Consider the following 23,551-nt stretch of genomic DNA (forward strand, 5'->3'; position numbering starts at 1 on the left):
CAAAACACAATACAGGTTACTTGTTGATAAAAGGCGCGAAGACAGCACAACAATGTCATCACTAGTATAAAACATTTCTACAGATTATGAGGGAATAACATCTCTAAACTTTGTAGAATCTAAATGAGTCATAATATAAAGATGAGTGAAACTGCTGTGACTTTGCTTATGAAAATGTGTGTGTGTCACATGTTCCCTCTTTAAACCTGTAGAGAAGGTCTATGCAAACTCTCCTCTTATAAACACACCATCAGTAACTTGTGACAGAAACCTGTGACAGACTGAGATATATTTGAAACACTGAGATCAGAGAGCTCTGAACTACAGTGTTTATCACAGAATGGAAAATACAATCATCTGGAGTTTATTATTTGTAGTTAGTATTCATGGTGAGAAAATTCATTCGGCTTTACTTCTTTTGTAAATGTCAAACCTGTGATTTACAAGTTTGTTGGATAATGATCACATTTTCTTTGCTTCCAGGAGTTTGGAGTGAGATCAAACTGGACCAGTCTCCCTCTGAGGTGAAAACACCTGGAGAGACAGTGAAGATGTCATGTATCAAATCTGGGTTTGACATGACAGACTACAATATTCACTGGATACGACAGAAGTCAGGGAAAGCTCTGGAGTGGATAGGGTGGATGAGCACAGGTTCAAACTCTGCTATCTATGCCAGCTCCTTTCAAAGTGGTTTCCTCATGACTGAAGACGTGTCCAGCAGCACTCAGTACCTCGAGATCAGGAGCCTGACAGCAGAAGATTCTGCTGTTTACTTCTGTGCTCGTAGAGACACAGTGACTGAAGACAGTGGAGCAGCTGCACAAAAACCTCCCCAGTGGGCTTCATCTCCTAAAAACAAAAGCACTTTATATCCACATTAGATTCCCGTAGAGTTTACTGTAAACTCATGATTAAATATTCTTTTACCTGTGTGACATCACTCACAATATTAGAGTTTATTCAGTTGTCAAAACATTGAATTATATTTCTAATGACATCTATATAAGTACAAACTCTTAATTTCATAAATCCCCCAAAACACATTCTGATTATTGGTAGATGGTTTAACATGATAAAATGAAAACTCAATGAATTTAAAAATTACTCATCGATATTGGTGATCGTAAGAATACTGCAGATTAGTATTTAGCACATATGCTGTCGAAAGGAAGTAATGAGAAACCATGACAATGAGACAAATTATATGTGAACTTGTTTGAATGTTTACTGTTTGGACTTGACACATTCCTGAAATAATGTTGAGTCATTAAAATAAATTAGGGAAATGTTTCCTCCCTGTGAGGAGGAGTCAATGCAAAACTCAGATGTCTTCCTCCTCTACTTATCTGACTGCAGAGAGGATGACAGAGAACAGTGGACACACAGTTTAACATGATGGACTATAGGACAGGACTGCTGCTGTTAACTGTCTGCTGGGCAGGTGAATGTATACAAAGGTCTTAATTTTAGATTACTTCTATTTGTGCTGCCAAGCCAATGACATGCATTTTTTTTTTTGTCACAGCAGGTGTTGATGGTCAGACTCTGACAGAATCTGAACCAGTGGTTAAAAGGCCTGGAGAATCTCACAGATTGACCTGTACAGCCTCTGGATTCACATTCAGTGACTACAATATGAACTGGGTCAGACAGGCTCCTGGAAAAGGACTGGAGTGGATTGCCTGGATTGAATATGATAATGACAGGAAATTCTACTCTGAGTCAGTCAAAGGCCGGTTTACCATCTCCAGAGACGACAGCAGACAGCAGGTGTATCTGCAGATGAACAGTCTGAAGACTGAAGATTCTGCTGTTTATTATTGTGCTCTACAGCCACACAGCGAGACAGTTGGTTGAGCAGCTGTACAAAAACCTACAGTGCTCAACTTTGGACTGAAGGAGAGTGAAAAATACTTACAGTTTTATTCATTCTTACCTTGTTTGTACTACAATCATGAACACTGTTAATGAATAAGTCATTAAAGTTAAACTATTTAGTTTAGGAGAATACATTTAATTGTAATATTTACAATATCATTGAGGTAATGATACAAACTCAGAGATATTCATCTTTTCCATAACAAGTTCTTCTGAGAGAAAAATAAGGTCTCCAGAACACCGTTGGTGGAGGGTTCAGTAGTCACTTTCACTTCCAATTAAAAATTTCTTCCTAAAAAATTACAAAGTGCACCTTTAACCAACAATAAGCATTAAAACAAATCATTAAATATCTTACTTTTATAATAAATCACTCACATAACAGGCAATGAAAGCAAAACAATATGCGGAAATCATTGTCCAGATATGAATAAAATAAATGAATCCATAATAATGTTTGTATGACTTTGTATCTAAAGTCGGTCACAACATGAAGGCGAAAAATAATGTTGCAGTTCCATTTTCAAAACCACAAGATGTCAGTCAGTGTCAACTTTCTCTCTCTCTGTCACTATGAAGAGACTCATATCTGCTGATGTCATTGATGTTACTGAATGATACTTTGTTTCCTCTCTTAAAAGTTTTCCTTCTCACTGAAGTGACCATCAGTTTTATAATAAAAGCATGAGGCTGACAGTTCAGCTTGTACTGGATTAATATTCTTCTTAACTTCACACCACATATTCCACCTCCCAACAACGCTCCTCCTTTTCTCAGATTTAGTGTTTCCATAATCTCTGACTGATAAAATGCAAATTCACACACTGATGAACAGTCCCCGCCCACTGTGCCTGCACAGTATATATCCTTCATGAAAGCCTTTGCAGTTGACTCAGGCAAGTTTCCACCATGACAGCTGTACTGAGTTTCTTCTTCTTGGCTCTCATTTCAGGTGAGTGAAGTCAGTGTCAGTGTGTCAGCAGAGGAGAACAAGAGCTCTGGATGTCTGCTGGCTCCTCGTCATCTAAACTCTGTCTCTTTCAGCTGCTCAGGGTCAGTCCCTCACCTCCTCAGAGCCAGTGGTCAGCAGAGCTGGACAACCAGTCACTCTGTCCTGTAAAGTGGAAGGACTTGCTCCGGCTTGGCTGCACTGGATTCATCAGAAACCAGGGAGAGGACTGGAATGGATCGGACGCATTGATGGTGGAACTGGCACAATATTTGCCCGAAGTGTCCAAGGCCAGTTCAGCATCACCAAAGACACGTCCAGAAATGTTGTGTCCTTAGAGGTGAAGAGTCTAAAACAGGAAGACTCTGCAGTTTATTATTGTGCACGAGAGCCACAGTGACACAGCAGACTACAGAGCTGTACAAAAACTGAACTACACTGATCTCTGTATGAGAAGCACTGAAGCATGTCAGGACTTTGAAAACAAATAATGTTCCTTTGAATGAGGCCAGTTAACAATGAAACACATTTCATCTGGTCTGTCTGCTGAACACAAGTGATGAAATAAAGAATAATGTTTTCATTTCTGATTTTGAACTCTCAGTTGAACATCAAATGAACAAATCACCACTCACCTTGTCTTGATCAAAACATAAACTAAAATATACTCAAAACACCTGTTAACTGTGTGACGTATAAGATGACGATCAAGCAATATTCATAAAAGTGATACTGCTGGTCAGAATTAAACTGTAGATTACTTTTATTGTTGTAAACATTCTAATGTGCTGCCAACTGTTCTCAAAGAGACTGATAAGAAACACAATATTGATGACAAGATTAATTATTATTTCATTAACTCTAATAAAACCTGTATGTTAATGTGTCAGATGTCTGAACTGAGAATACGATTTCTGTGTTTATGGAACACATGTGGTTGTGTTGTTAATCTGACTGACATTTTACAGAAACTGAAACATTTTAGACTCTTGGACACTAATTCCCAAGTTTTGATAAACACCTCCAGTCCAGCTGTTTCCTCCATATGAGGAGGAGTCAATGCAAAACTCAGATGTCGTCCTCCTCTACTTATCTGACTGCAGAGAGGATGACAGAGAACAGTGGACACACAGTTTAACATGATGGACTATAGGACAGGACTGCTGCTGTTAACTGTCTGCTGGGCAGGTGAACATCTACACTGATGTTTATTTAGCGTATTTTCATTTTTGTAGGGAACGTAACTCATTGTGTATCTCTTTTGGTTGACAAGTGTTGATGGTCAGACTCTGACAGAATCTGAACCAGTGGTTAAAAGGCCTGGAGAATCTCACAGACTGACATGTACAGCCTCTGGATTCACATTCAGCAGCTACTATATGGCCTGGATCAGACAGGCTCCTGGAAAAGGACTGGAGTGGGTTGCCTGGATTTATAGCAGTAGTGGTGGCAGCAAGTACTACTCTGAGTCAGTCAAAGGCCGGTTTACCATCTCCAGAGACAACAGCAGACAGCAGGTGTATCTGCAGATGAACAGTCTGAAGACTGAAGATTCTGCTGTTTATTATTGTGCTCGACAGCCACAGTGACTGGAGTTGGTTGAGCAGCTGTACAAAAACCTACAGAACTCATCTTTGCTGTCTGACATGTCCTACTTAAAGCAGTAAGAGTAAATTATACAAAACAGTTACAGTCATGGGTGGACTGGGACAAAAAATCGGCCCTGGCATTTTGGCTTAGGCCGGCCCCTCATAATTAGCGGAGCACAACCGAAAAAAAAAAAAAAAAAAGGAGAAATTTACAGTTTGTCATTTCTTTAGAAGTCTATCAAATAACCATTGTGGAAAGCAAATAAGTAAATTTACTCAACACATAGTTTTACCTCCTTAGGTATATTCTATTTCAAGCATGATGTATCATCAGCATCCTAAATATCAGAAGTTAAACATCTTTTGTTAACTCCACCACTTTTGTCTGCTCTGTGTAGTCTTTCATCCTTTTTACTGAAATCATCACTGATATGTATTTTCTGAATTTCCCTGATATACCAGCTCAATTCTAATTCTTCAGGTTAAAAGGTGCTCTAAAGCTATAACATTGTTATATCAGGCTAAAGACAGGGCTGCTTTATGAACTCATGCAAAGCAACTATGTCTTAAAAGCACCTTTTGCTAATAATATTTTAATACTTTTTTTACACTTAATTTAGTAATGCTTAAATTGCAAAGCTTTTACTATCATTTAGCAATTTTAAAATCAGTTTTTTAAAACATGTTTAACCACAGCATAGGGGTTTCTACACATGCAAACTACTATGCAGCCTTTCAACACACCTTTAACCTAAATATCTAAAATGCAATGATGGAGCCTAAAATGGACACTTGCTGCTCATCCAACACTTGTCAGTCTTGACCATTTGCTATTTTATCAGAATAAGGTGCCGTGGCTGCCAGATTTTGGGAAGTATGCAATACCAATTAATATTGATACCCGGCCTGCGGGTTTTTAAGCCCGAACCCGACGCAGCCCGACCCACCCGCATGAATTGTCTGCCGCCCCCCCACGTGACGTCCGGTCGGGATTGTCGGGCCGACCCGACCCGTTTATAACTCTACATGTAATAGAGCTAACGTTACCTCCATCACCTCACAGTCCCTGTATTATCCTAACATTACTACCTGCTTACCGGCTGTACACTGTCCCTATCAGTCAGTCTGCATCTCTGCTGCTCCTCTCCTGCTTGCTGCTGTCTTCACCTTCGACCTGCTGTTGCTGGATCATTGCTGTCTCAGAGGACGTCGAGGCTACAGCAGCCCCTCCAGCGAACATGTCTGTGATCTTTACACATTTTGCAGCATCTACAGTGAGATTCTTCTCTTAGCACGCAACTTCTCCGCACCCAATTTCTTTCTCTTTGGTTGCTCCATGTTGTCAGTCCTCGCGCTGAAAACTTTGAAACTAACAGAAGTTACAGGAGACAGCGCAGGTAGGGGTGGGGCCGCTGTCGTACTATATCCTGATTGGCTCAGTCCACTGTCTATATTGAAGATGGACCAATGGGCCACCCCTCTAAATTGTGCATTTAGAAAAAAGAGGGGGGACTGAGAGATTTCATTGGAGTAGCCCAATGTCCTTCAAGAAAATCAACCAATGGGCCATTGCGGTCGATAAAATTTATTTATAATATACTTTTTTGATTAAATTATGACAGCCCGGCCCAAAAATGTGCGTCGGCCCACTGGGCATTGCCCGGTACGCTAGATGGCCAGTCCATGCCTGGTTACAGTGAACTGTAAGTTTTAATTAGCAAATAGTTCTAATCTGAGATATGAATCTTAATAATAAACAGACATATCTTTATTCACAAAAAATGTTCATCATAAAAGCTACATTAAAACAACTTGCTGAAAAATACACAGTATCTGTGTAGATAAATATGTTTTCAAATTGTTTTCATTAAGATTTAATTGTGACGTAAAGATCACTTGCATATCCACATTTGACGGATTAACCAGCAGGTATTTTACTGTGCTGTCTACAGTGTTGGGGAGACGTACATTTAGTTGAACTACATAGCTTGACTACAATTTGCAGACCAGTGACTGGAGTTGTTGAGCAGCTGTAAAAAAACCTACAGAGCTCATCTTTACTGTGCTGAAGGAGACAAAGCATGAAGTATTTTATATCATACATAATTGTATAATAATTTGATATCTGTTCCTGAAAAATACATTTCAGGGAACCTGAAATGAAACAGAAGAACATAATAATTATTTCTTGACAAAAGGCCCGATGAAAGCGAAACAATGTTGTAACTGAAATAAAACTACTACAAAATTAAAGCTGCAAGCAGCGATGAACAGGCCCTCGCAGATCAAATGGCCTAGGAGGAGTTCAATAAAACAAGTTTATAATTTTTTCACAGAGCCTTAGTGGCTCATGGGGAAGTAGTCACCTGTGTTTCTGTCATTCGGAGAGACCAATGTGATGTGCAACACTTTGTGTTTTGAGCAAAATGTACAGGAAGTTGTTACTTAATAACTTGAGTATTGTTTAGAATATCAAAATTCTTTTGAAAGGCTTTTGTCAGGAGAGTCAACAGATGCTGTGTGCAAAGTTTCGTGCAAATCGGTGAAATCGCCCGGGAGATCGAACAAGAAGGTTTGCGGCATATAGTGAATTTGGGGACCTCGCGAGTCAAGACCTGCTCGGGCCCTAATTAAACATTTCTACAGATTTAGAGACAATAATGTTTCTGAATTTTGTGGGATCTAAATGAGTCACAATATGGAGGTGAAAAATAATGTTACAATTTCTTTCATGAAATCACTAGAGGGCAGTCAGTGACAAGTTTGTCTCTCCTCTGTTACTTAAAGGAGACTCTGTGTTCTCATTAATATTAACTGACTGACTCTCAACACTCAGATGTAGTTTTTGCATTTTGTCTCACAGGTTTCAGTTCCTGAGCAGCTGTTTTCCTCTCGAGGCTCCAAGTTTCTCTGTATGTCTTCAAACATCTGCTGACATAAAAATCTTTCATGCCAACCAGCAGCATCAGACAGAAGTTTTCATACTGTTTATATGATGCTGTCTGCTGTCACTTTGCTGCAAATACAGGAAGAACACCATCCATCCATCATCCATTGTCAACCGCTTATCCAAAGTCGGGTCGCGGGGGCAGCAGCTTCAGTAGCGAGCCCCAGACATCCCTTTCCCCGGCCACATCGGCTAACTCTGACTGGGGAATCCCCAGGCGCTCCCAGGTCAGAGAAGAGATATAATCCCTCCACCTGGTCCTGGGTCTACCCCTAGGTCTCCTCCCAGTTGGACGTGCCAGGAACACCTCCCTAGGAAGGCGCCCTGGTGGCATCCTCATCAGATGCCCGAACCACCTCAACTGGCTCCTTTCCACGCAGAGGAGCAGCGGCTCTACTCCGAGTCCCTCCCGGATGGCTGAGCTTCTTACCCTATCTCTAAGGGAGACCCCAGCCACCCTGCGAAGAAAACCCATTTCGGCCGCTTGTACCCGCGATCTCATTCTTTCGGTCATGACCCATCGCTCATGACCATAGGTGAGGGTAGGGACGAAGATTGACCGGTAGATCGAGAGCTTTGCCTTTCGACTCAGCTCCCTTTTCATCACAACCGTGCGGTGAAGCGCATGCAACACCGCACCCGCTGCTCCGACACTCCTGTCAATCTCACGCCCCATCATCCCCTCACTCGTGAACAAAACCCCGAGGTACTTGAACTCCTTCACTTGGGGCAAGGACACATTCCCCACCTGGAGTAGGCAATCCACCGGTTTCCTACTGAGAACCATGGCCTCAGATTTAGAGGTGCTGATCCTCATCCCTGCCGCTTCACACTCAGCTGCGAACTGATCCAGTGAGCGTTGTAGATCTACAGCTGATGATGCCATCAAGACCACATCATCTGCAAAAAGCAGTGATGCGATCTTAAGGTCACCGACCTGTAACCTCTCCATACCACGACTGCGCCTCGAAATCCTGTCCATGTATATCACAAACAGGATTGGGGACAAGGCACAGCCCTGGCGGAGGCCAACACCCGCTTGGAACAAGTCCGACTTACTTCCGAGTATACACACGCAGCTCTCGCTTTGAGAATATAGGGATTGGATGGCCCTGAGAAGGGACCCCCTCACCCCATACTCCCGCAGCACCTCCCACAGAACATCCCGGGGGACCCGGTCGTACGCCTTCTCCAGATCCACAAAACACATGTGGACTGGGAGATTGTACTCCCAGGCCCCCTCCAAGACCCCTGCCAGAGTAAAGAGCTGGTCCATTGTTCCATGACAAGGACGGAATCCGCATTGTTCCTCTTCAATCTGAGGTTCGACAATCGGCCGGACCCTCCTTTCCAGCACCTTGGAGTAGACTTTCCCAGGCAGGCTGATTAGTGTGATACCTCTGTAATTGGCACACACCCTCTGGTCCCCTTTCTTAAAGAGAGGGACCACCACACCTGTTTGCCACTCCTTCGGCACCAACCCCGACCCCCACGCAATGTTGAAGAGGCGTGTCAACCAAGACAGCCCCTCAACACCCAGAGCCTTCAGCATTTCTGGTGGTATCTCATCGATCCCTGGGGCTTTGCCACTGTGGAGTTGTTTGACTACCACAGTGACTTCACCCAGGGAAATCGGCGATGATACCCCATCATCCTCCAGCTCTGTCTCCATTACAGAGGGTGGCTGGGTGGGATTTAGGAGGTCACCAAAGTACTCCTTCCACCGTCCTATGACCTCCTCAGTCGAAGTCAACAAGGTCCCATCCTTGCTGTACACAGCTTGGATGGTTCCCCGTTTCCCCCTCCTGAGGTGACGGACAGTTTTCCAAAAGCGCTTTGGCGCCGCCCGAAAGTCCTTCTCCATGGCCTCGCCCACACCTGCTGCTTTGCCTCTGCAACAGCTGCGGCTGCTGCCCTTCGGGCCCGTCGGTACCCCAAGACTGCCTCAGGAGTCCCCCGGGACAACATGTCCCTGAAGGACTCCTTCTTCAGTCGGACGGCTTCCCTGACCACCGGTGTCCACCACGGTGTCCTAGGGTTGCCACCCCTTGAGGCACCTAAGACCCTATGGCCACAGGACACAGCTGCAGCTTCAACAATGGAAGCTTTGAACATCGTCCATTCAGGTTCGATATCCCCAGCCTCCACAGGGATGCTAGAGAAGCTCCTTCAGAGGTGGGAATTGAAGGCTTCTCGGACAGGGGCCTCCCCCAGACGTTCCCAGCTTACCCGCACTACTCGTTTGGGCTTACCAGGTCTGTCCAGGGATTTCCCCTGCCACCGAAACCAGCTCACCACCAGGTGGTGATCAGTTGACAGCTCTGCCCCTCTCTTCACCCGAGTGTCCAAAACACACGGTCGAAGATCAGATGATACGATCACAAAATCGATCATTGACCTTCGACCTAGGGTGCTCTGGTACCACGTACACTTATGAGCATCCTTGTGTTCGAACATGGTGTTCTTTATAGACAGACTGTGACTAGCACAGAAGTCTAATAATAGAACACCACTCGGGTTCAGATCGGGGAGGCCGTTCCTCCCAATCACGCCCCTCCAGATATCTCTGTCATTGCCGACGTGCGCGTTGAAGTCCCCCAGTAAGACTACGGAGTCCCCCACTGACAAGAAGGCTGCATACTCCGAACTGCTGTTCGGTGCATACGCACAGACAACAGTCAGAGTTTTCCCCCCAACCCTTAGGCGAAGGGAGGCAACCCTCTCGTCCACCGGGGTAAACTCCAACACGGCGGCGCTCAGCCGGGGACTTGTGAGTATCCCCACACCCGCCCGACGCCTCACACCTTTGGCAACTCCGGAGAAGAATAGTGTCCAGCCCCTTTCCAGGAGTTTGGATCCAGAGCCGATGCTGTGCGTGGAGGCAAGCCCCACCAGATCCAACCGGTAACGCTCAACCTCCCGCACCAGCTCCGGCTCCTTCCCCCCAAGAGATGTGACATTCCACGTCCCCAGAGTCAGCCTCTGCCGCCCAGGTCAAAATATATACTGCATGTTAGAAGAGTAAAAGTCCTGTTAAGGAGCTTTCCTACCGTGGCCCTGAGAGCTCACAGCACTGCAACTTAAGAAAACACATGCAAAAAGACAAAACACCAGCAAGTTAAGAAAACATCCTTATCAATTTGACGACTCATGCGCAGCATTTAGAGAAAGTGCTGCAAAGACAACACAACACATTAGAAAAAAGCGATGCAAATGCACTGCAACACAACGGAACGGTGTCCAGAGGACACTTAAAAGTGATGCACACGTCCGGACACGCTTGTTGTTGAAGCGAATTTTGAGTCACAGCACCATTAAGGTTCTCTTTCTGTCAGTGGTAGGGGTGTAACGGTACACACAAGTCACGGTTCAGTGCGTACCCCGGTATGGGGGTCACGATTCGGTACGGGTTCAGTACAACGGAGAAAAAATAAATAAAAAATCACATGTAAAAGACTATCTTATTTCATTTATTTTGAACAGACAGCAATTGAGTTCAAAATAAAAAACATCTCCTTTTATAAAAAATAAATAGAATAAAACATAAAACAAATGCATTAGGAGTGTTATCATTCTCAAAAGATAGACTGAGGTAGCCAGGTAGCACTTTGGTAACATTATAAGAAACATTTTCAATGTTTATCACAAAGCTAAATGTAAACTATACTGGCACAAGTCAAACAAAACATTTACAAACAGAACTGAATAGCATCTTCTGATGTTAAAAATACAAAATAAATACACACACAAAAAAAACCTGTGCCTTTAGGTGCAATGCATCACATGTGTGATTAACTGAGTCTGTTAGGTTAACTATGCACCTCTTGAGAAGGTACTACATTGTCATTCAATTTTGAGGTTTTTTTTGTTTTTGTTTTTTTAAATGAGTTCATCTACATTGTCTGTAGTGAGGGCAGATCTGCTGGCAGTAACTATATCCCCTGCAGTCGAGAAAACCCTCTCGCTGGGGACTGAGGTGGCAGATACTGTTATGACTTGGCAAGGATGAGGACTCAGACGCAGATTGAGAACGATTAATGCAAGCTTTATTTCTTAATTTCTTTGTGCTCTCTTCAGACGGAGTGATAACACAACAGGTATAAATTCTAGACTCGTCTAAACAGACGAGTAACAGGTAAACTAACAAAAGATGCACAGGGCACAAAACAATAAACAGAAGATCGCTCCCGAGGGAGGAAGGGGCAAAAGGCCAAATCTACACTGATCTCAATAACAATAATTATGAAACTTTACAAAGGAAAATCACTCACGAGGAGGAGAGGGCAAAAGGCTATGAACGGAAACTATGCTGCACAGAGCTAGAAAAACTACAAATGAAAACGCTCCAAGAGGAGAAAAAGCAAAGCACTATGAAATTAAACTAGCGTCTCAAAAGGAACGAGCTGACCAAAACTTTTAGAAAACAAAATCACTCTTCTACAGAGGGTACAAAGAAAACAGAAAACCAAGCAGGGCAATACTCAACAATGGCTTGACAATGGCTGTGGAAGACGGCTGGAGGTACACGGCGAGACGATATACTCTGGCAACAAGACAGGGGAAGACAAGGACTATATACACATGAGGGAGGGTGACACAGGTGGACACAATCAGGGAATCAAGGGAGACATCAGACCGGTGACACAGGAGCAAGGGCAAGTGACCTGAAACGAGAGGAGGATTAGATTTTCAACATAAAACAGGAAGTTTGCCAGACGAAACCCGAAAACAGGACATCCCTCACCGCGGTGTGACAGTACCCCCCCCCTCTAGGGCCGACTCCCGACGGCCCAGGCTGTTCAGGGTGGTCTCTGTAGAAATCCTCGATGAGGGTGGGGTCGACGATATGGCGCGACGGAACCCACTGTCTCTCTTCGGGTCCGTATCCTTCCCAATCCACCAGGAATTGTCTGCCCCAGCCCCGGTTGCGTACTGCCAGCAGGCGCTTCACCTTGTAGACTGGACCGCCTTCGATCACCTCGGGTGGTGGTGGGGACGTGGTGGCCGGGACCATGGTGCTTTCCTTGGCGGGTTTGACCTGACTCACGTGGAAGGTGGGGTGAACGCGGAGGGACCGGGGCAGACGAAGTCGAACCGCTGCAGGTCCGACGAGCCTGGTGATTGGGAACGGACCTACAAACCGTGGTGCCAGTTTCTTAGAGGGCACCTTGAGACGTAGGTCCTTAGCTGAGAGCCAGACTCTCTGGCCGGGCTGGTAGGCGGGCGCGGGTCGTCTCTTGCGGTCTGCCGTTCTCTTCATACGGTCTCCCTGTCTACTCAATACCTGACGGGCGGCTGCCCAAATACGGCGACAACGTTGGACCATGGCATGGGCGGAGGGAACCGACACTTCCAACTCATTCTCCGGAAAGAGTGGGGGCTGGTACCCTAAGGCACAATGAAAGGGAGAGAGGCCGGTGGCCGATGTAGGCAGTGAGTTGTGCGCATACTCTACCCAGACCAGGTGCTTGCTCCATGTGGAGGGGTTCTGGCAGACCACGCACCGGAGGCCGGTTTCCAGCTGCTGGTTAAGGCGTTCGGTCTGGCCGTTGGCTTCCGGGTGATACCCCGATGTCAGGCTGGCCTTGGCCCCTATGAGTCGGCAGAACTCCCTCCAGAACAGTGATACGAACTGGGGTCCCCGGTCTGAAACAATGTCCCTGGGGAACCCATGAACTCGGAACACATTAGTCATCATGCTTTCCGCCGTCTCCTTGGCGGATGGTAGTTTCGGCATGGCGATGAACCTGACCATCTTAGAGAATCTGTCAACAACAGTTAAGACGGTGGTGTTACCTTGTGAGACCGGGAGCCCCGTGACGAAGTCCACAGAGATGTCTGACCACGGTCTGGAGGGGATGGGGAGCGGCTGGAGAAGGCCCATGCGGGACCTGGAAGACGTCTTATTCCGGGCACAGACCGAACACGCCTCTACGTACTCCCGGACCTCCGTCTCCATGGATGGCCACCAGAACCGCCGGGAGATCACGAACATCGTTCTTTTAACTCCCGGATGACATGAAAGCAGCGAGGTGTGAGCCCAATGAATCACCTGGGGACGCAGCTCAATGGGGACGAACAACCGATTATCGGGGCACCCCCTAGGTGGCGGGGCCACACCGTTAGCTTGCTTTACCTCTGTTTCTATGGGCCAAGTTACCGCTCCTACCACACAGTTCAGTGGAAGGATGGTCTCAGGTTGCTTGGCCTCAGGCTCAGGGTCAAATAGTCGTGACAGAGCGTCTGGCTTGACGTTGCGGGACCCCGGCCTGTAGGAGAGAGAAAAGGAAAAGTGGTTAAAGAAAAGCGCCCACCTGGCCTGGCGAGAGTTGAGCCTCTTAGCCTTCTTAATGTACTCTAAATTTTTATGGTCAGTCCAAACAATGAATGGGTGTTCGGCCCCCTCGAGCCAATGCCTCCATTCCTCCAAGGCGAGCTTCACCGCCAACAACTCCCGATTTCCGACATCATAGTTTCTTTCGGCTTTGGACAGCCGCCGCGACAGAAAGGCACAGGGATGCATCTTTCCATCCTGTTGAGAGCGTTGGGACAGGACTGCTCCTACTCCTTCATTAGAGGCGTCTACCTCCACCACGAACTGCCGCTGTGGGTCCGGAATGGTGAGGATAGGAGCTGAGGTGAAGCGGTGCTTGAGCGTCTGGAAGGCCTTCTCTGCCTCTGGGGACCAGTGGAACCGCACCTGGGTGGATGTAAGAGCGTGGAGGGGAGCAGCTGTTGCGCTGAAGCCTCTGACAAACCGCCTGTAAAAGTTAGCAAATCCCAAGAATTGCTGAACCTTCTTGCGGCTGTCAGGAGTAGGCCAATATGCCACAGCGCTAACTTTAGCCGGGTCCATCTGCACTCTTCCAGGGGCTACAATGAAGCCCAGGAAGGAGACGGTGTCGGCATGAAACACACTTTTTTCAGCCTTCACATACAGGTCATTGTCTAAGAGTCTTTTTAAAACCTGATGTACGTGGTCTTTGTGAGTGTCACTGTCGGGCGAGTAAATCAATATGTCGTCAAGGTAAACGTACACGAAATGGTCAAGGAAGTCCCTTAGGACGTCATTTATCATGGCTTGAAACACGGCAGGGGCATTTGTGAGCCCAAAAGGCATGACCCTGTATTCGTAGTGGCCGCTGGGTGTATTGAATCCGGTCTTCCACTCGTCACCCTCTCTTATTCGGACCAGGTGGTATGCGTTGCGTAGGTCCAGTTTAGTGAATATTTTAGCCTGTTGGAGTTTATCAAACACAGAGGACATGAGGGGGAGAGGGTAACGGTTCTTTATTGTAATATCGTTCAATGGGCTGTAATCAATGCAGGGTCTTAAAGACCCGTCTTTCTTCTTGACAAAGAAGAACCCCGCCCCTGCTGGGGATGATGATTGTCGAATCAAGCCTGCTTCTAGCGACGCCGAGATGTAATCGGTCATGGCGGCCTTTTCTGGACCAGAGACGGAGTACAGGCGCCCCTTGGGAATAGTGGAACCGGGGAGCAGGTCTATGGCACAGTCGTAGGATCGGTGAGGAGGAAGTGACAGGGCCCTTGTTTTGCTGAAGACTTGTCGAAGGTGGTGATAACAGGAGGGAACAGTATTCAGGTCCGGAAACTCTGAGTCTGTGGCAGGATTGGCAGAAAAAAGATTAATCTCCTTGACATTTCCCCCCCGGTTAGTAGAAAAAGCACAGCTCTGGGTACATTCCTTTCCCCACTCTCTGATCTTCCCTGTTCTCCAGTCCACACGGGGGTTATGCTGGCACAGCCATGGGTGTCCCAAGATCAGAGGGTGAGAGGGTGAAGTGATAAAGTATGGGCGAATGTGTTCCTGGTGGTAGTCAATGTTCATTTGTACAGGTTCACTGATGTGTGTGATGGTGAAAAGCTCTTTGCCATTCAGTGACCTGGCCCTAATGGGTTTAGCTAGTGGTTCAGATTTAAGTCCTAGTTTCCTAGCTAAACCCCAGTCCATCAGACTCTCGTCCGCCCCTGAGTCAATTAGCGCCTCTAGATCTGTTGCCGTGTGATGAGTTAAAGTGATCTTGGTGAGAGTGCGTGGCATCTGACTAACAGCCGGAACGTAACTCACCGCCTGGGATCCCTTGGCCGGACACGAAGAGACAAGATGGCCGCCCTCCCCACAGTAAAAACATCTCCCCTCTATCAGACGCTTTCGTCGCTCCTCTGGGGTCAGTCGGGCTCTCCCCAGCTGCATGGGCTCCTCCTCACGATCCGTGCGGAGGTGAGGTAGCGGCTCTGTTGGTGAACGCTGGGTGGTCGCCCAGCTAGGTGCGGAAGGGCGGGTGGGTCTCCCTGCAGCAGCCGATCCTCCACCTCGCTGTCGCTTCAGCTGAGCCAGTCGGTTGTCTGTCCTGATGGCGAGTGCGATGAGGTCATCTAGGTGGTTGGGTAGGTCCAGGGGGACGAGGAGGTCCTGTATGGGAGCTGTAAGACCCTTCAGAAAAACGTCATAGAGCGCCATGTCGTCCCACCAGCTTTCCGCTGCTAGAGTGCGGAAGCGGATGGCGTAGTCGCACACGGAGCCGCTGCCCTGCTTCAAACCGCTTAGCTCTTGTGCCTTTTCTCTGCTGGAGGACACCGGGTCAAAAGTCTTAGTTAGGGCAGCTTGAAAATCTGTGAATGAGTTGCAGAGCGGCGAGCCCCGCCCCCATTCAGCGGATGCCCACGCCTTGGCTCTATCAGTAAGATGCGAAATCATGAATGCGATCTTCGATCGGTCCGTGGGAAATGCATGGGGCATCAGTTCATAGTGAATAGAACAGTCTATTAAAAATGTTTTGCACAAACCGGGAGCTCCAGCGTATGGAGCCGGAGGCGCCAGCTTGCATCCGGTTCCGGGGGGAGATGAAGGCAGAGCGGGGGCGGCGGTTGTCGTGGGAGGCTGGGCCACCGCGACCGGTCGAGCAAACTGCCCAAGCAGGTCTTGCAGCTGAGATGAGAGGTGGCTCATGTTCGCTGCCATCGCCGTCTGAAACTCCTCCTGTCGGGCTAGACGTGATTCCTGGGCGCGCAGGATCTCCGTCAGTCGTTCTGCCTCTGCTGGGTCCATACTGGCCAGAGTATACTGTTATGACTTGGCAAGGATGAGGACTCAGACGCAGATTGAGAACGATTAATGCAAGCTTTATTTCTTAATTTCTTTGTGCTCTCTTCAGACGGAGTGATAACACAACAGGTATAAATTCTAGACTCGTCTAAACAGACGAGTAACAGGTAACTAACAAAAGATGCACAGGGCACAAAACAATAAACAGAAGATCGCTCCCGAGGGAGGAAGGGGCAAAAGGCCAAATCTACACTGATCTCAATAACAATAATTATGAAACTTTACAAAGGAAAATCACTCACGAGGAGGAGAGGACAAAAGGCTATGAACGGAAACTATGCTGCACAGAGCTAGAAAAACTACAACTGAAAACGCTCCAAGAGGAGAAAAAGCAAAGCACTATGAAATTAAACTAGCGTCTCAAAAGGAACGAGCTGACCAAAACTTTTAGAAAACAAAATCACTCTTCTACAGAGGGTACAAAGAAAACAGAAAACCAAGCAGGGCAATACTCAACAATGGCTTGACAATGGCTGTGGAAGACGGCTGGAGGTACACGGCGAGACGATATACTCTGGCAACAAGACAGGGGAAGACAAGGACTATATACACATGAGGGAGGGTGACACAGGTGGACACAATCAGGGAATCAAGGGAGACATCAGACCGGTGACACAGGAGGAAGGGCAAGTGGCCTGAAACGAGAGGAGGATTAGATTTTCAACATAAAACAGGAAGTTTGCCAGACGAAACCCCAAAACAGGACATCCCTCACCGCGGTGTGACAGATACAGCCAGGTAGTGCTTTACCAACATGGCTAGGTTAGGATAAAGAGATTCATGAGCCTTCCACCAGGCAAGCGGGTTAGAATCAGTTGAAATGCAGTCCTTTGCAATGTAGGCATACACTTCATCCTTTGACTGCTACTTCCAATCAGGCTGGTTACTCTGCTCTGTTCTAAAGAGTGGGCTAAAAAGTTCTGCCATGGCTGACTTCTTTGGTGGAGGGGAAGATGCTGCCTCAAACTGTGCCGCCACTGGAAATGAAGTCGCCTGTGATGAAGTTGATGGACTGGCTTCTGTAGTCTCTCTGGTCTCATCCTGCAGTACAAAATGATAAGAAAAAAAAAAAAAGTAATAATAAGTGAGTGGCGACTTCAACAGTTCAAGTTAAGACATGAGAAAAGTTGTTGTAAAAATATGAAAACATCCTCAGTAGTGTAAAATCAATACATACCTGTTCAGCTCTGCTAAGGACTTCTGTGACGAGATCCTCACAGATTTTTTGTTGGCAGGCAGGCTCCAGGTGGGGAAGTGTCTTGAACCTTGGATCCAAAGCAGTGCACTTGTGAAGGAAGTCCTGAAGCCCAGGGTCAGAGTATCGGTTTTGCAGTTTTTCTCTGATCGCCTACTTGATTTCCCTGACAGTAGGAATGTCCTCATCATTTTGTTCGATAGATTTCAAGATCATTGTTTTCAGTGGTAAGATCATATAAACTGATGGTGCTGTTTCAGTGCTTAATATTGTGGTGATTGTCTTCAGAGGCTTCATGATCTCAACCACACACTCTGCGACCCTCACCTCCTGATCAGTCAGATTGGCTATTTCCTTGTTCTTGAGGGACCTCTCCGTTAGTGCTGAGTAAACAGCTGTTTGCTGTTCAAGATACCTCTCAACCGTCTCATAGCTGGAGTTCCAGTGTGTGGGAACATCATTGATGAGACAATGTTTTGGCAAATGCAGCATCTCCTGCTTCTGCTCCAAAATATATGCAGCTACTATGCTCCGATGGAAATAAGAAACAGCTCTTTGGATTTTTGCCAGGAGTCGAGATACCTGGTTGACTGCCATAGCTTTCTGTGATGCCGAGTTTAAAGTGTGAGCAAAGCATGCAATTTGTGGACCCAGTCCTGCTTCATTAACTGCATTACCAATGTTTCTTGCATTGTCTGTGGTTACTGCAATGGTTCTGGGCTTTTCAATATTCCACTCTGTTACTGCCTCTTGTAGCTTCTCAGCTAACTGAGTGCTGGTGTGTTGTTCATTCACTGGGCGCGTTAATAAAACTGGATTTTTAATTTCCCACTCAGGGGTGATGAGGTGGGCAGCTACCGTGAGGTAGCTTTCAGTGGAACGGGATGTCCACCCATCTGTTGTGAGTGCAAAAGCTTGTGCAGTAGACAGCTCATGCTCCACCACTGCTCGTGCACGCTTGTAAATGGCGGGGACCACAGACTGGCTGATGTGCGCACGGGATAAGACACTGTAGCATACGTGGCTCAAGCACCTTTAATAAATACTTGAAGCTGGGCTCCTCTACTACGGCATATGGGCGCACAGATGTTGCTATGTATATGCCAATTGCGTCTGTGATGTTTTTGGCCCTGTCAGCGTAAATGTCGAGAGGTGGCTTAAAAGCAACGGGAATAAGTTGTTGCACCAAAGACTTTTTTCTCCTCGCACCAGTGACAGATATGAGATGGTGATGCCATCTTATGTGCATAAGCATGTTTGAGGTGTTGCCAGCCACATACGCACCTCCGTGAAACATCGCCAGCAGACAGTCTTTGTCCGGTCCTCCACTCTCATGCCATCACAACTATATTGTATTTGGAAGCCAAAGTGCTCCCATACAGCTGATTTAAATGAAGCCGGCGGCTCCTCCAACTCCACACTGTCCATCACTTTCACTTTCACATCACTCATCCTGCTTTTTCTTCTTCTGCAATGACTGTTTCTGGCAGCTTTTAGGCTCATTACTGCCACCTGCCGCCAAGTGAGGACTCGACTTTTTTTTAAACTCACTCAGACGTATTCGTCGTGTGACTGAGTGCACCGAACCATGACGGCACGGGACGAATACAAATACCATTACACCCCTAGTCAGTGGTGTTAGAAAATGGGATAAAAAGTACGTGTTATTGATTCATTTTAACATTGTGATCGCATGATTCAGATATAAGCCTATTGCAGTGATCTGCTGGCAAACTATCGTTAGCCTTTTGCTTGTAATTGGAGAAAGGCTAATTAACAGGAGATCACTGCAATAGGCTAAAATCACATTATATTATATTAAATCTGCATCAACAACAAGCGTGTCCGGACATGTGCATAACCTTTAAGTGTCCTCTGTGAACACTTCCGTTGTATTGTGGTCTTTGCAGCTTGTTTTCTAAATGCTGCGCATGTGTTTTCAAATTGATGAAGATGTTTTCTTAATTTGCTTGTGTTTTGTCTTTTTGCAAGTTGCAGTGCTTTGAGCTCTCAGGGCCACCGTACTTTCCTTTGTATTATTATCAAAACATTTCTGCCCCATTTTACAGTTCTTATCGAATGTCTTATTACTTGTCTAACCTGTTATTTACTGTCCAAATTAGATCACAAATATAGTGATAGTTCAATGAATCAAATTGTATGGGCTTTTCCGTCTGTAATGCATATAAGATAAACAAACCTGCATACCTTGCTGTACCAAAACCTGCAGTACTCATCTTTACCACAATTATCTCACATGAATACTGTTCTCACTTCAAGCAGTCTCCAAGAACTTGTGTTGTGTCGGTCACGAACGTGTCGTTCGAACGAACAAATCTTTTGAGTGAACGAAATGAACGAAATCACTTCAAGAACTGATTTGTTCCTTTCTCAGTTCAGTTGAGAACTGGCGCGACTCACACAGAGAACTGTGAGGACGTAATTCACGTTCGCGCTGTGATTCATTCATGATTCGCGAACCTACTGCATACAGAGAACTGTCGCTGAGGACGTGATTCTCGTTCACGTACTGTGCTGAAAGTGGCGCTGTGTCACTCACCCACTCACTCAGGGCAGAGGAGCTGATTCACGTCTAGTAACAGTACTGCTAAAATGAGCGCTGTGTTGCTAACATCCGTGTAGCATCATGTTAAGTGATTTTACTGCACAGTAAAATTCACTCACGTTCGCGAATGTGATTCTCAGCAGGTAACGCCATGTCCTCAGCAGGTAGTTCGTAACGACCTGCTGAGGATCAACCTGAATCACGTTCGCGCCGTCACTCACTCATGATTCGCATCGCTGAGGAAGTGATTCTCGTTCACGTACTGTGCCGAAAGTGGCGCTGTGTCAGTCAGTCACTCACACAGGGCAGAGGAGTTGATTCATGTTCATTAACCGTACTGCTAAAACTAGCGCTGTGTTGCTAACATCCGTGTAGCATCATGTTGATTGATTTTACTGTGCACAGAGGACACTTTCACTGTGTAATAATTTTAGTGCATGTATGCCACTGAAAGCCGCGCTGCGTCTCCCGCGAATGATTGTGTGCTATAGTCCATGAACGCACCGTCCCTCAGTAAGTGAACGTGAACCTCAGGGCTGATTAATGAACTGAATGACGGATCGTTTGGCTGCTCATCAGTTCAGGGAGTTGGAGAGCACTGAACAATTTGGTGAATGAATCTTTTGAACGAATCATTTTAATGAACGGATTCTAGAGATTCAGTACAGTAAAGAACTGCCGTTCCCATCACTACCAAGAACATGTTACAAAACATTTACAGTAAATACTTTGTGAAAACGTCTAATTTTTATTTAGAGAATATTTCTGAAAAATATAAATGTAGCAATCATAAAATTAAATATGCATATCTTGATTTTGCAAAACAAAGCTTATTTAACACAATTCCTCAGAAGAAAAACAGTTGTTTTTTAAATAAACAGTAGTTGTGTCATTTGTTAGGTTAAAGAACATCAATAAATAAAAATCATGGACTTCAACCAGCACAGCAAACTCAATAATTAATTTAGATTATCTTGTTTTCACTCGACTCCTGTTGGCAGTGACAAGAACAAAAAAACTAAAGAAACAAAAAAAAAAACACAGACATCGAAAAACAATGAATAGATATGGATTAATAAATGGGTGCTTCAGTCTCCGGATATGTTTTTGTATCCAATATTGAAAGCATCATTAATTTGAAAAAAATTATGAATTAAAAATATCTGTAGATGAGCCACTCCGTCCTCATGATGTCCTGATGCAAATCTTCAGTCTGTGCAGTGTACTTCTGTCCTGCTGACTGCTCTTGTAATTTGTGTGGAGCATCAGAGGTCACATCTCCAGCCTCAGGATGATGAACAGACTCACTCTTCTGTTGGTTGCTCTCTCTCTGCCCTGTAAGTTCTCCTGCTTCTTGCTGTTTTATCTTTTATCACACAACATGGACTGATGGTCAGTCAGTGATAGCAGAAAACTTCCCAGATGGCTGTCTCACTTTCTTCTGTGGCTCCTCTCTTCTTTCATCTCCTCAGGTTGTACAGGTCAGAGTATGGAGTCCATTCCTTCCAATTCAGTAGTGAAAAAGCCTGGGGAGACTCTAAGTCTGTCCTGCAGGGGATCTGGCTTCACATTCAGCTGCTGCAGTATGCACTGGATCAGACAACCTGCAGGAAAAGGACTGGAATGGATCGGGGAAGGCTGGACTGATGCCAGTAAAAACACATATGCCAGCAGTGTGCGAGGACGTGCAGAAATCCGCAAAGACAACAGTAGCAGCATGGTGTATCTGAGACTGTCCAACTTAAAGCCAGAGGACTCTGCTGTGTATTACTGTGCCAAACACACACACTGGTTAAAGGAAGCAGAGAAGCTTTCCAAAAACTCCACAGAACATTTGTTTCCAAAGACCTACAGGTGGCAGCAGAACATATGAAGTCAGATGACACTAACTAAGGAGAGTATGACAGTGACTCTAAACACTCACACATACATACATGCATCATGTGAAAACAACAGCTGATGTTGTGGTTTGTGACTTCCTGTTTCTCAGTGTTACATCTAACATGTGTTTTTCTCCAACAATGATGGTTTATAATGTTCCTATTATTAATGTTACAGAGAGGAAGAGACACATTAAACAAAGTACAAGAAACATGCTGGAGTATGAAAATATTTAAAAAATTATAATATTGAATGGAAACATTTTCCAAAAAGTGTATTTTGTCTGTCTGACTCACAATATATAAGTTAAATACTGACAAATGTATTCTAGCTCACAACTGCATTTTGAAAAATCTCTTTATCTGAACAAACATGAAACTTAATAAATATTTGTGTTGCTTGTCTAGTTGACATCCTTAAAAAGGCATGTCTCATCAACACTTTTTAGCAAATCAACACAACTATACAAACAACAACATTTGTCATACATTTTTGTTTTTCCTATTAAAATATAATACAAAATACTCACTTCAGTGGTATTGCAAAAATTTGAAGATGATGTTGATGAAATTGAGATGATGCACAGTGCAACAGTGGGGTTTCATAATGAGGTGCAATCAGCTAAAATTATGTGTTCGTCATAGCTGAACAAAAACTACTAGTCATGCAACAGTTTCTCCTGAAGGAATGAATTTTGTTCAGTAAATATTCATTCATCAGTTTTACCAAACAGTAAATGAGATCAAAGTTAAATCCAGTTCCCTCCCCTCCCTGTGAGGAGGAGTCAATGCAAAACTCAGATGTCTTCCTCCTCTACTTATCTGACTGTAGAGAGGATGACAGAGATCAGTGGACACACAGTTTAACATGATGGACTATAGGACAGGACTGCTGCTGTTAACTGTCTGCTGGGCAGGTGAAGATTATCACAGATCTTGATCTAACATAGCTTATAACTGTGTCATCAGCTAGTTTCACTCAATGTTTTCTTTTATTCTCCTGACAGGTGTTGATGGTCAGACTCTGACAGAATCTGAACCAGTGGTTAAAAGGCCTGGAGAATCTCACAGATTGACCTGTACAGCCTCTGGATTCACATTCAGCAGCTATGCTATGAGCTGGATCAGACAGGCTCCTGGAAAAGGACTGGAGTGGATCGCCTTGACTTATACTGATGACAGCAGACAATTCTACTCTGAGTCAGTCAAAGGCCGGTTTACCATCTCCAGAGACAACAGCAGACAGCAGGTGTATCTGCAGATGAACAGTCTGAAGACTGAAGATTCTGCTGTTTATTATTGTGCTCGAGAGACACAGTGACTGGAGTTGTTGAGCAGCTGTACAAAAACCTACAGAACTCATCTTTAATGAGTTGAAGGAGCCCAAGCATAAAGTATTTTATATCATACATAA

At 45.4% G+C, this 23,551-nt stretch overlaps 1 gene segment (V, D, J or C); it reads left to right on the plus strand.

Annotated features, from left to right (window-relative positions):
- The first annotated feature begins 279 nt into the window (after positions 1–279).
- On the plus strand, positions 280–884 carry LOC115575184 (immunoglobulin heavy variable 1-3-like). The segment is given in 2 exon segments: positions 280–389; positions 484–884. Coding segments are annotated over 2 exon segments (450 nt in total).
- The last annotated feature ends 22,667 nt before the right edge of the window (positions 885–23,551 follow it).

This window comes from Sparus aurata, chromosome 23, assembly GCF_900880675.1.
Source record: "Sparus aurata chromosome 23, fSpaAur1.1, whole genome shotgun sequence".
Taxonomy (NCBI): Eukaryota; Metazoa; Chordata; class Actinopteri; order Spariformes; family Sparidae; genus Sparus; species Sparus aurata.